The sequence below is a fragment of the Mesoplodon bidens genome, assembly GCF_964165515.1.
Source record: "Mesoplodon bidens genome assembly, chromosome: 14".
NCBI lineage: Eukaryota > Metazoa > Chordata > Mammalia > Artiodactyla > Ziphiidae > Mesoplodon > Mesoplodon bidens.
Window position 1 is genome coordinate 51,097,996 of NC_138170.1, and position 13,774 is coordinate 51,111,769.

Sequence of the window (13,774 nt, forward strand, 5' to 3'; positions counted from 1 at the left end):
TGGTTTATGGCTTGAGTCCATTTTTCCACCAAGACCACATGATAAATAATCCTTCCACAACCTTATTTATATCCAGATCTCTATGAGTTAACACAGATCAGACCGGTGGACCTGATGATATGTGAGTTCCTCAATAAAATCAAGTCTCTGAGTCTTGATGGCCCGACTGAGGCCCTGGCTCTCTGGGAGGCTCCAGGCAAGCAGCCTAAGAGTCAGGCACCCTTATGACACTCCTCACACTTTACCTTTTCTTGGCACGTCCCATATTCTGTTTGCATTTTGGTCATCTGTATACATCTTCTCTTCCCAATGGACTCTAAGCTCCTACAGCGAAAGAACCCTATCTGGTGGATCTTCATGTTCCTCACCTCACCTGTATTTAACAGATACTCACATATCTGATGAATAAAGACATAAGGGTGTGGATAGGAGTGGGGAGGATTATGAACAGAGGCAACAGGAGAACTGGAACACTGAAAGCGTAGAGGGAGACCAGCCCCTAGCCCTACCAGAGCTGGGGTGAAGACAGCACCAGAAGTACCTGACCAGTGGTTTCCAGGGTTCGGGAAGAATGTCCATGTAATGAAGACTGACGAAAACGAATAAAAAGGACAGACAAGGGATTATTCAGCCACAAAAAAGAAATGAAGTACTGGTATATTCTACAACATGGATGAACCTTGAAAACATGATGCTAAGTGAAAGAAACCAGACACAAAGGCCACATATTGTATGATTCCATTTATATGAAATGTCCAGAATGGGCAAATCCACAGGGTCAAAAAGTAGATTAGTGGGCTTCCCTGGTGGCGCAGTGGTTGAGAGTCCGCCTGCCGATGCAGGGGACATGGGTTTGTGCCCCGGTCCGGGAGGATCCCACATGCCGCAGAGTGGCTAGGCCCGTGAGCCATGGCCACTGAGCCTGCGTGTCCAGAGCCTGTGCTCCGCAACGGGGGAGGCCACAGCAGTGAGAGGCCCGCGTACCGCAAAAAAAAAAAAAAAAAGAAAAGAAAAGAAAAGAAAAAAAAAGTAGATTAGTGGTTGCTAAGAGCTGGGGCAAGGGGAGAATGGAGAGTCACTGATTATAGGTACAGGGTTTCTTTGGGGGTGATGAGAATGTTCTGAAATTAAATAGTGGTGATGGTCACACAGCTTTGTGAATATATAAAACCCACTGAATATGAATAATATCTCAATTTTTTAAAAGGAAAGAGGAGTAAACAAGCAGTCTGGCCCACGAGGAATTTCTGAGGAATTGCTTTGTTTATAACACCAGCTTGCCTAGACTCTGATGCTTCCACACTGCCTGGCCCAGCAGCAGGATGTCAGGGCTCCCCCTGCTTGTAACAGAGGGACACCTGACACAAAACACACTGAAGGAATCCTACAGATCCAGACTTGCTGGAGAACAGCACACATCCTGGCCAATATTTTATCCAAAGAGACCTGGCAGCCTTTCTGCTAATGGACTCCCTGAGTTAAGAAATGAGTTCTACTGTGCCTCAGCAGGCAACGCATTACACCGACCACCTATAACCTGATTTTAAAAACCTTCAATAACGTCAAGACAGAACAGAATTCCCTTTAAAATGAGCTGATGAGAAAACCAATATGGAGGTGATGTAAAGTCATGGGAGATGTTCTTTTCATGATCATCTTTCTAACAGGTTCTCCTAAATCCAGCACACACCTGGTTGTGGGTTGTGCTAAGTGCTACGTGCCACATGCAGACCCCCTCTGAGGGCTTACAATCTGGGTGCTGAATAAAGATTTACACAAGAATAAAACAGAATGCTAGACTGTAGCCTTTAGATGATTTTCTCAGCTGAAATTCAAAGATGGGGTTCAACCCTAAGAGGGCTGGAGTCTCAGAGGAGGAGTTCACGGGGTGCCTCCTCCTCAGAAGGACTTCTCACTTTCTGCAGGCTGAAGACCAGAAGCTCCCTGCTGCTAGACAAGGCCCCTGTCTGAAGAAAGCAGGGACCATCTCACCTCTATCCCATCCCCCATACCTGCAGAGCCAGGGAGGCCACAAGGAACACCTTAATTGTGAACCCTGAACCAGCTCGCTGGGCGGGACGGCCCTTTGAAAATTACGCTGGGGTAAGTGGAATTTTTAAATTCTTTTTGGTTGTTTATTATTATTTTTTAAACATCTTTATTGGAGTATAATTGTTTTACAATGGTGTGTTAGTTTCTGCTGTATAACAAAGTGAATCAGTTATACATATACATATGTATATGCATATATACATATGCATCTCCCTCCCTCCCACCCTCCCAATCCCACCCCTCTAGGTGGTCACAAAGCACGGAGCTGATCTCCCTGTGCTATGCGACTGCTTCCCACTAGCTATCTATTTTATGATTGGTAGTGTATATATGTCCATGCCACTCTCTCACTTTGTCCCAGCTTACCCTTCCCCCTCCCCATATCCTCAAGTCCATTCTCTAGTAGGTCTGTGTCTTTATTCCCATCTTGCCCCTAGGTACTTCATGACTTTTTTTTTTTCTTAGATTCCATATATATGTGTTAGCATACGGTATTTGTCTTTCTCTTTCTGACTTATTTCACTCTGTATGACAGACTCTAGGTCCATCCACCTCACTACAAATAACTCAACTCAGCCACAAAAAGAGACGAAATTGGTAAGTGGAATTTTAATTGAGCTGGACAATCAGAATTAAATTCTTTCTCTCAGTGGCAGCTCTTAAAGGGGGGCATACTTTGAGCCAACTCATTTATAATCCCAACCGTTAGGCCATTTGAAAGAAGATGGCTTTTCTACACTGGAACAAGTTTTGAAAAAAAGGAAAAAAAAAGAGAGAGCAGTGGAAAATGAAGAAAGGAAGGAAGGGAGAGAGGGAGGGAGGGAGGGAAGGAGGGAGGGAGGGAGGAAGGAAGGAAGAAAGAAAGAAAGAAAGAAAGAAAGAAAGAAAGAAAGGGGGAATTTAAAAGTGGAGGGAAGGCAGGGGAATGGTAGAGGAAGACACTTACGCAGAAAGCCATGGTCAACCAGAAAAGTAATTACTGCGGAGAAGGGTGTCAGTAACAGCCCTTCCTCCAACCGTCCCAGTGGAGAGTTTTAATACAAAAGGACATCATTGCCCATCTGTTGCTTTGGAACTTATTTAGCACAAACCAAACCAGCATTGTCCTCAGGGGCAGGCCTGTCACCTCCCAGAGTGCTAACCTCAGCTATGCTTAATGTACGGGGGAGGACATGGCTTGGCACTTGGGCCTCATCAAGGAATACCCCTGGAGCCTACTGTGTGCATGGCCTTGGGCCAGACAGCACACCAGTGGAGTCAAGGGCAGCTTAAGAAGTTCTGCCTCCGTTTTCTCCTGATAGTGCCTTGGCCCCATCTCCACCAGGCAGGTGAGGAAGGCAGCACCAGTGGCTGAATGATTCAGTTCATTCGAACAAATATGGAGCATCCCAACCACACATAAAAAACTAGAGATGAGGGTGTGTGGAGGCGTGTTTGGATAGGCAGGGGTTAAAAGATGAATAAGGATTAAAAGACGGATAAGTTATGTACCTGCACTCTGGAGACAGTGTATAAGTAGAGCATGGAGAGAGAGAGAGAGAGAGAGAGTTTGTGTTTGTGTGTGTGTGTGTGTGTGTAGTGGGGGAGGGGAGGAGGGGAGGTGGCTTGCTAAGACAAGGTATATTAAGTTCACATTTACTAACGTGGTGGCTCTGACATTTCGGCCAGTATCAGAATCACCTGGAGGGCTTGTCATAACAGAGTTGTCTCAGATTTTCTGATTCCAGGGGTCTGGGGTGAAGCCTAAGAGTCTGGATTTCTAACACATTCCCAGAAGATGCATGTTGGTTTGAGGACCACATTTGAGAACGAGCGCAATAATTCAAACCCTCACTGAGCATCTAGTACATGTAAGAATCCAATCTGAGCACTTTCTCCACCTAAAATCGACCTGGAGAACCCCAGGCTGCTGTGCCCATTCTCAATCTCCTGGGAAGGACAGAACCCAGCCTCCTCTGTGCCCCGGATGAACAGGCACCCTCTCCCTTCCCCTCTCTGCTGAACTGTGAGCTCCTGGAGGCAGGGCCTGGGCCCGATCTGTCTCGTAAGCCCCGCCCCTTGCACAGGTACCGGCCCAGATTTGGTGCTCAAGGAATGTTTGCTGACTGACTGAATGTTTTCATCTAGTCCTGGCAGTCACAGCGCGGGACGCAGCCCAGGCTGTGGGACGTGGGATGTGGGAGCCCATGCGGAGGTGGTGTCGACAGGATGCTCAGGAAGGCAGGCAAAATGAGGAGTGGGTGGCAGAGGAAGTCTTTGGGTGCATATTCAGGGCATACCCCGATGGAAGAGGGACAAACAGGCTGAAAATGGCAGTTTTTACCTAAATAAGGAAACTCCTAAAGGGAGAAAAGAAAAGCCTGGGGCAGCCCCTATGGGATGGAAAAGACATCTGCCTGGCAGCCCCCGCACAGCAAGTTCATGTCAAGTCAGGGCTGGCAGGCAGAGCAGGGGTGACAATGCAAAGGGGTGCAGAGCTCCTTCCTGGGAACAGGTGACACCAGCACCAGCATGAAGTTTCTTCCACAGCCTCATTGGCAATGCAGCTACCTGCACCACGCAGGGGAAGTCCTCTTTTTCAGCAACAATGGAGGTTAATGAACAAATGGACAAAACACCCTTAATCTCCCAGGGTGGAGGTGGGGTGGAGGTATCTTTAAGGAGCCATTTCAGCAGCAGCTCCTAGTGTCCCATCTATAGACACCATTCCACCAACTCTTCTGTCCAGAAAAGCAATGTGCCCAGAATGTACTTTTTAATGAAATCATCAGCAACAGAATATACGTGATGTAAAGGAGACATATAACACCATCAAGCTGATTCTTGTGAGTGGTTTAACACAGAGAACCCAGGTCTTGGAGTTGGGCAGTCTGGCCTGCAATCTTGGTGTTGCCTTTTTATCAGCTGTGTGGTCTGAACAAGTCACTTAACCTCTCTGAACCTGCAAAGGAGGCAACCACGACCTGCTTCCTTTACTCAGAGCAGGTGAGAAGCCTCACGGAGCACCATGTGCAACATGCTTCACACCCTGTAAAAGTGCCACTCAGTGACAAGAGTGTCATTATTAAACCCCAGAGTCTTCCCTGAGTCTGGGAAGGGCTGGCGAGTGTGGGCATCAGGAGAGAGGCGGCTGGGCCGCTACTCCCACCAGTCACTTGAAAAGAAACAGCAACAATAATAGAGGCCCCTTCCCCCATGTTCTGTTCTTTCTATTAAAATCAACAAGCAACACAGCACCCGATTGATATCTCTCTAATTACTAAGTCGTCAGTTACTGGGTGAAAAACTCCATAATTTAGTTCTCATCCCTACTCCACACGTTGACACTGACAGCAGGGATCCAAGGTACCATAAAAAGACACATTTGGGACACCCCGTGCCTGTGCTCCCCATGCTGTTCCTCTCCACCCAGAATATCCGTTTTCCATGCCCCTCTGCCTGCATGACCTCATTCAGCCCAATGGTTCCCAAGCTTTCACTTCCTGGGACAGAGAAGAGAGAGGTGCGTTCAGCACACAGTGGGTGGGGTAGAGGGGCCATGGGCTAAGTGACTGAGGTTAGACGGCTCAAGCTGGAAGGGACAACCTGAGCCCAGGGCTGTCCATCCCAGGCCCTACCCAGCTGCCTTGAGGCTAAGAAAAATCCCTTACCTGGGAGCTGGGAAGCTCTGATTTGATTTTATAATCCCCATTTTACAGATGAGGAAACTGAGGTCTTGAGAAGTCAAGCCCCTTGCTGGAAAGTAGACCCTGGCAGTCCAATGTGGGGGCCCACAGTGGTAACCGGTCTACTGTACTGCCTCCCATCTCTTCCTGCAAGCCTACAGCTTTCCAGAGCTTACCCCGACTACCTCTTGTCAACTGGGATGGTGTACCACTCAATGTCGCATAAGGAGTGTTCCCCACTGCTTTCTGCCATCAGATTCCCCCTTTCTTCTCCCACAGGAGATTGGAACACAGAGGAGGCACTGAATCAGCACCAGCTGAACTGAACTGGGGTAGAGCCCCCAAAGCCGGCCGGGACCATCACCCCTGACTGAGCGTGAGGCCATCTGGGACAACTACACATCATCTCTAACAAACCCTGACGGCAACCCTGCGAGGTGGCCATCATCTCCCCCGTCCACAGGGAGGGAAGAAGTTGGCTGCTGATGGTCTCACAGCTACAGAGAGGAGGAGCAGGATTCAAAAATGTTCCAGAGAATCCAGAACCCACACTGTCACTGCCGAGCTGCCTCCTCCTCAGGGCATCTGAGAGTGACAGGCCTCAGGAAAGACGTGGAGGCCGGCACCTGAGAGACAGCACTGGGGGACGGGCCCACTGGGGACCACTGAAAGCCCCCAGGTTTTGGGTCAGGGGATAGCGCCTGGCCTGCTGCTTACCTCCATGCCTGTCACTCCTTTGAAACTTAGAGACTTCTACTAAATTAACAAAGCTTTTTTCCAAGAAAGGGGTTGTGCCAGAAGCTCTTATTTAACAGCAATAACCCTAGTCTTTGGTTAACCTTTTAGCAGAAATGAGTTGACAGCCAAATGCAAATCAACTCAATTTAAGAAACAGTCATTGTAGACCTACCACGCACCAGGCACTGGGCTACGTGCTGGAAACACGGTGGAGAAAAAGAGACACGGTCACCTGTCCTCATGGAGCTTAGAGAGAATCGAGCCAGTCCAGCAGGCAGTGGATCTGGAAGAACTGTACTCGGAGAGCTGGGTGGCCAGGAAGGGCTCGGATGACCCGCCATGGCCATCCTGCCACCCCGCGCAGCCTCCCTGGCTGGGTCTCCCCTCTCTTCCTCGTGCAAAGCAGTTGCCTGCCAGAAACTAAAAGAGGAACAGCAAACTGCTGAGGGCAAGGAAAGCCACTCCTTGACCCAAACACACCAAATTAGGGCAAAACCAAGCCCTCTGAGTGAAAGGAAATTCAGCTGAGGCACCCGAATTTTAAAGACATGTGTGGTTGTGGGCTTAGTTTCTTTGTAACAGCCTCTCATTCCTCCCCCTTGCATATTGCTATTCTGTACCTGAGGCTTCTTGGTAGTACCAGCTGCTGCCAACACGTGTCATTGCTAGAAACCGATAGCCCCATGGAGAACGGCTTTGTCTTGTTTTGTTTTAATACCACTAGGGCTCATCTCTTGAAACCCCCAATTCCACAACAAAACCACAAACACCCAGTTCTCCATAAGGCCTCTAACCCATGAGCTTTAAAGCAATGCTTCCGACCTTTTTCACATCCTGGCACACATAAAAATGACCATATATGCTCAGCCCCCTGGAAGCTACACACTGGCCCCCCCCCCAACTCCTGAGCTGAGCGGATGGCATCTGGGCGCACCTATAACACCATTGCTGACACACCTGCTGGTAAGCTTTGGTTCCCAGAGCGTAAATGTCACCAAACCTCAGGAGAATCATGAGAGAAGTGAAGCCGGATGGATCAGAGGATCACATCCCAAACCCACATCAGAGTGCCAAGAAGGGGGACACAGGGCATTCGGCCACTGCAAAGGCTTTGAAGCCAAGAAAGGCCATCCACCTTCCCCACGCGGAGGAGGAGACCAGCACTCCCTATGATGCAGTGCAGACTGGAAATATAAATAGCTTCTAAAAAGGTTAGCAAAATGCACAGATGACAAATCTACAGTAGGTTACTAAGGGAAACCAGGATGCTCAGTGCCAGCATCTCACCTGTTGCAGCTGATGTCTGGAAGGAACCCTGCGGCTCCTCCCAAACTCTGCTCCCGGGGCCCCTCAGGGATGCAGTGTTGGGCTGAGGGACCTGGAGGCTGGGCGACGTGAGTAGGTACTTCCTGAGCCCTACTGATGCTCCCTGCAGGCCCCTCCAAAAGTTAAGGAAAACCTTTTTCCCAATCACATCTTGGTTTGGTTCTCATAAGCCCACCCACTCTCAATTACCTCACCTGGGAAGAGTCTACCTCAGAAGGTTTTGTGAGGATGCCTGCCTGAAGGTGGGAGGCGTTCTATGAGTGGCAATACCACTCCTGGGCTTACCCCTCCCCCCTCCTGTTAAACTAGGCCCTTGGGTGCTGCAGGGCATTCCAGAAGGCAGGGCATTCCCAGGCTGCCTCCCTGGAGATTCCCTTCTGGAGGGGAAGTGCTTCCCTGGGCACCCAGAGGGCCTACAAGGCAGCCACAGCTGCTGGGCTATGTCAAGTAAGAAACAGACCTTGCTTGTCCCTGAACCAACCCCAGGGGACACCTGAGTTAAGGTATTTATAGCTCTCTTATATGCATCCTTGAACTTCTGTGTGTTTAAGTTAACAGATATAGCAACAGCACACCCAAAAGCACACATATGGACTTGTACACACTGAGGCAGTGGCTAAATCTGGAACTCTAGGGAACCCAAACTCACCCCCAACACACCCTCCTGAGTGTGGGTATTCCGGGACCTGGGATAAACTGGGCGTCCGTCCTTCCCTCTTCAGGGTATCAAGTTCTGCCTTCCTGCCAAGGATTAAGAGATCAGCCTGGAGCCTGCACCTCGAGAGCAGCTTGCCAGGCAGCTCCCACTGGCTCGTCTGCCAGAGCCAGAGCCCTTCTCACTTCCCCTGAGCTCCAAACAGTGCAGAGTCAGGAGGGAAAATCTCACCCCTCCAGCACCTCCCTCAGCAGACACTGGGGCTGCTGCAGAGCCGACCCTGAAGCCCTGAACGCCAGGCAAGAAAAGAGAAGCACTGCAGAGGCCCGGACCGGAAGCCGGACCCCTCCAGCAGGCCACAGGGAGGAGGAAGGAGCGCCTTCAACTTCCACTCTGAAATGCTTGGCAGTAAAATGTCGGGCTGCTCCTGGGCCACCAGGGGCTTGGCCAAGAGAGGGGGGCTTCCCTTTGGCCTAATGCTAGCGTGTCGGGGGTGTGGAGGGATGTGCCCAGTCAGAGAACGTGATGGGACTCAGAACGTGATGCCCGACACATTCACATTCACATTCACTATGTATTCTCTCTCTCTCTGCCAATAGCAGCGGAGGTTAAGGGGGAAGCAGCCTACTCCGGAAGGCATGAGGTTATCTACTACAATCATCTCTTGAAGTTCCGTAATATGTTCTTTAATATATAAATTGGGCCATTGGTTACCTATGGCTTTGAACTCAACTGGGGTCAAAGAGGGGACCCAAGAGTAAGCACACAGACTAGAAGTTCCAACCCAAGGGAGATGTGCTCCTGTTCAAATACAGTGAGAGCCCAAGTGCATGAGTGAACTTTGTAAAGTGCTGTGAGCTTCTCCCTCGTCCCATCTTACCTCCCAAAGTAGAATCGACTGAAACCTGCATACCCCACTTGGTTCTCAAATGTTACGCTGAACTCTTCATTTTTCTAAGAGTTTCTCTTACATCACTGGGGATGCAGGTTCTGATCAAGAAAGGAAACCATCTTGACACAACAGGGCATTTAGAGCAGGGAGCACTTGACCGTGTCCATGGGTCCAGTGATGGGGACCGTGGCAAATACGAAGTACAAAGCTAGCATCATACCTCCGCTAAAAAGCCTCTAGGATCTGGCATCCTAGCAGAATTTCTATCAACTCCAAGTATAATACACGGTCCTCTTCCACGTGTGACCTCTTCCCCCCATAAAACTGCCCACGGTGGAGCACAATAATTTCTCATATTTATTACACATCTACTATTATGAACGAAGAACAGTGTCAGCTGCTTTTATATACATTAAACAATTTAAGCCGACCTATGACACTGCAGTGCAGATTCTAATTAACCACATTTTTACTAGATCACAGAGGTTAATAATATAGCTAGAATCACAGGACCAGTACAGCAAGGTGGAGATCTGGGCCCAAGCTTATTTGGTTCCAAAGCCCATGGGCTTTCCTCTGCTGCCCATCAAGACTTGAAAATTTCTCTCTATATGTATATGCATGTGAATGTGTTTCTTTATCATTATTATTATTGTAAGATTAATCGGTTACCAATTCATAGAGGCACGAGGTCTTAATGACCAAGTACAACACAGGAATCTCCTACATATCACACATTGCATCTAATTCAGACACTTCCACCCATGCTGTCCTCAGACATGGCAGATCCCTATCTTAAATTTATGCTATTGTACCCCTCTGGTGCTTAGAGCAGTGCTAGGTACAAAGTGGGCACTCATTTAATCTCATTGATGATTATGTTGCTAAGATTGCTTATTAGTAATAAACCCTTGGATGCTGAAAGGTGAATTATTGCTAACTAAGAAAAGTCTTAGATGCTGGGAGAAACACCAAGGGGGCCTAACACACCTCTTGGCCAATAGAGTAAGTGATCCACCATTGGATAAAAACAGTAATATCTGACTCTCACTAACTGGTTGATCCCACTTAGAAGATAACTTACAATCTCCACTGAAAACAGCACTTGACTCTTTGGACCTGGGTTTTCTCCTCTGCAGGGGTGGCATACAACCCCCACCAGAGAATGACTGTGAAGATTCCAGGGACCATGTCTACAGAGACACAAGCAACCCAACCAACCCAGGTGGCACCTCAGCACCTCCCATGACTTCCTCTGTATATAACCACCTCAAACTATGGCAGATTCAGACTCATGTCCTAATCCCAGCAACACCCCTCCGTAGCTGTGACTTTAGATCAGCAACCTAGCTTCTCTGAGCCCTAGTTTCCTCATCTGCAAAGATGGAGGATCACTTATCTCATGGGGTTGTTTAGTGGAGAAAATAATATTTGCATGTGGCTACCCCAGGCCTGATATGTAGAAGGAAGTCAGTAGATATTAGCCAGATTTGAATGTGCACAGAACAGCTCTGACATACACATGTCCTGTTGAATAGGGCTCGTGGTCAAAAGATGGCCATGGTGTGACAAAGAAAAGGGAAGAGGCAGTAGTGAGAGAAGTTAATATTAGAGACGATTCTTAACCTCTCACCTTTCAAACAACGATTTCAACCTGCTGTTTACCAGCTGTACTTCTTAAAAGTTGGTCTCATTTGATTGAATGGGTTCTGCCTCTTGCCCTCCATACCGTCTGGTAATGATAGAAGGAGTAACTACAAGGGAGGTAATGAAAAGGGGCTCTGGAAAGCTAAGCACTCATTGTTCTCACCTGGTTCAGTTTGGTGAAAGTGGGCGGTGCCTAGTGCTCTGCCAGTGGTTTCTCTATTCTCAGAAGCTCCTCTAACTTCACAGTATAGAAACCAGAGGCCACACTGAGGTGCCCCCCAACAAGACATTCTTCGGAATCTAACCTGGTAATACAATTCTGAAATCCAAATCTACAAGGGCTACAAAGAAAAGCTCCTCTTTATTGACCTAATGTGTGCCTAGTGTGTGCCAGACTCAGTGCTAAGCATCCAGCATATAATATATGCCCAGGGGAATGGTCCGAATTTTTTTGTTTTTGTTTTTTTGCGGTACGCGGGCCTCTCACTGTTGTGGCCTCTCCCGTTGCGGAGCACAGGCTCCGGACTGGACGCGCAGGCTCAGCGGCCATGGCTCACGGGCCCAGCCACTCCGCGGCATGTGGGATCTTCCCGGACCGGGGCACGAACCCACGTCCCCTGCATCAGCAGGCGGACTCTCAACAACTGCGCCACCAGGGAAGCCCGGTCTGAATTTTTTAAACCCCGTCTTACAGATAAGGAAACTGTACTACTGGACATCCCCTAAAGACACTCTCCAAGGCCCTCAGCCGCTCACATGTTCTCAAGGACCCAAGTCTGGATGACACGTGGAAACTTCCGCCCAAATTTTCAGGTCTAATCACAGGGCTGGATTTTGCAAAACTTCATCAAACAAATCATCTTAGGCCCACAGCAAAAGTGGGTTTGGGAAGAGGGTGGAGCTGGGACAGAGACAGAGAGGAGAACTTAATCCTTCAGAAGCCACCTCTAATTTGCACATAATGGTCGGAGGGTGCATTTTCTTTCTGCACAATAATCTCTACCAAAGAAAACCCAGACAAAGTCACCTGCCCTTCCTAGGGAACAACAAAAAAAAGCTCTTCCTCCAAGATTCACACTGATTTCCTAACCCCTCCTTCCCCTCCCTGCCCCTGGGAGTGGCTCGATGGTTGTTGTTTCTTTTCTTTTTTCCCTGTGGTCCTCTGGTAATACCACAAATTACGTTTTCAGGGACTGGAGTCCCAGAGTGCAATGATGTTGTAATAAACATAACCAGGACCAAATGCCTTCCCATCATATTAGATGATGCCATTTCCCACCAATCAGGCTCCTCGGGCAGGCAGACCACTCACCAATGAGGGACCAGACAAAGGCTGTGAGGGGAGACCTGGTCATCGGCAACTAAAAATAAGAGTGCTTCAGGATTGGCCGCTGCCACTTTGCAACAGGAGTTGGGACCCACACACCAGGCACCAGACAGAAGGCACACACAGGCAGAAACTTTCAGCCCAGGGGTTCACATGGGGTAGGCTGGTCTGGGTTTGTTGCTGAGGTTTTTTTTTTTTTTCCTTTTCCTAATGTGGTGACTTGAAGAAAGAAATACTTGATCCAGAGGGACCCTTGCAGACACACCCTCCCTCCTAGACACGTCAGTTTCCAAAGGCCCTTCACAGACACCCTGAATTGGGGAAAGGGCGGGGGGTGCGGCCAGGGGCCAAGACACTCACCTGTCCGGCTGTGTCATAGAGTCCCAGGAGGTACTGCTTGCCCCCTACGGTGACGCTGACTGCAAGGGCAGAGAAGTGGGGGCGGGGAGAGAAGCTCACAATCATCTAGGCTCTGGGGCAGTTTCGTTCCCCACCAGGACCCTTCCCTCCTAACCCAGCTGGAGGCAAGCGGGAGCTCCCAGGGAGATGCCACCCGTTTTCCCTTGTGCCCGGCTCACTGTGAAGTGGCGTGAGGCCGGGGCGATGTGGCGCCCAGCTGCCCACTCCTTTCTCCCAAGTCCCGTAGCCACGTTTCCCCCTCGGGGATTGGGGCAATAGGGAAGGCGTTTGTAAGAAGGTCAAGGAGGTCGGCCCCGGGCGCCGAGGGGGATGGGAAATGCGGGGCGCCAGGACGGGGCACCGGAGTTGGGGGTGGGAAGAAGGCTGGGTCCGGCAGGCTAGGGACTGCCAGAGGGAAAGCCTGGGGGTAGGGCCGGGCGCCCGGCGGAGGGCGCGACGGGGGAGGGGTGGGGAGCGCGCGCAGGGGAGGCGGTGAGGGGGCTCAGCCAAAGTTGCTCCAAAGTTCCCGGCCCGGGGAGCGGCCCCTTAGTCAGCACTTCCGAGGCTTACCTGCGTAGTGGTCGAAGACGGTGGGCACGTACTCCTCCGGGAAGGCGTCGTTGGCATAGCTCATGAGTAGGCACGTCTTGCCCACCGCCCCGTCGCCGACCACCACGCACTTGAGCATCAGCGCGCCGGGCCCGTGAGCCATGCTGCGGCCGGCCGGCCTCCGGGCATGGTCCCCCCGGAGCCCTCGCCCCGGCCCCGGGCTCAGCCCCAGCCCGCCTGGGGGGTCCGCCGCCGCCGCCGCTCAGCGCAGCACGGCCGACCCCCCGGCCCCATGCAGCGACTCCCCCCGCCCGAGGGGAGGGGGCGGCGGGCCCGGGGCGCTGCCGCCGCCTCGGTCGCTGCCCGGATCCCCGCCCGGGCCCCGGTCGCCGCTCCCGCCCGCTTCCCCCGCCGCTCGGCGCCCGCGCCCTCTCCCCGGCCCGGCCTCCCCAGGAGGATCCGCTGGATCATAAGACTGGCCGGCCCCGGGGGAGACGGCAACTTTGGGGAGGGCGGCGGAGGGG

The 13,774-nt window shown here is 50.7% G+C and overlaps 1 protein-coding gene across 2 annotated transcripts in view; it reads right to left on the reverse strand.

The window, feature by feature from the left end:
* The window catches only part of RHOQ (ras homolog family member Q), a 37,429-nt gene extending 23,843 nt beyond the window's left edge, over window positions 1-13,586 (reverse strand). The window contains exons 1-2 of one of the 2 annotated variants that reach the window (XM_081254632.1): window positions 13,272-13,586; window positions 12,663-12,721 (exon numbers count right to left, since the gene is read on the reverse strand). In XM_081254632.1, coding sequence (XP_081110758.1) covers window positions 12,663-12,721; window positions 13,272-13,413 — 201 coding nt within the window. In that variant the 5' untranslated portion in view covers window positions 13,414-13,586. Of the gene's footprint in view, window positions 1-6,634; window positions 6,824-12,662; window positions 12,722-13,271 lie in introns of those variants that run through there. The other variant, XM_081254633.1, reaches the window with a different exon arrangement.
* Between the last annotated feature and the right edge of the window lie 188 nt (window positions 13,587-13,774).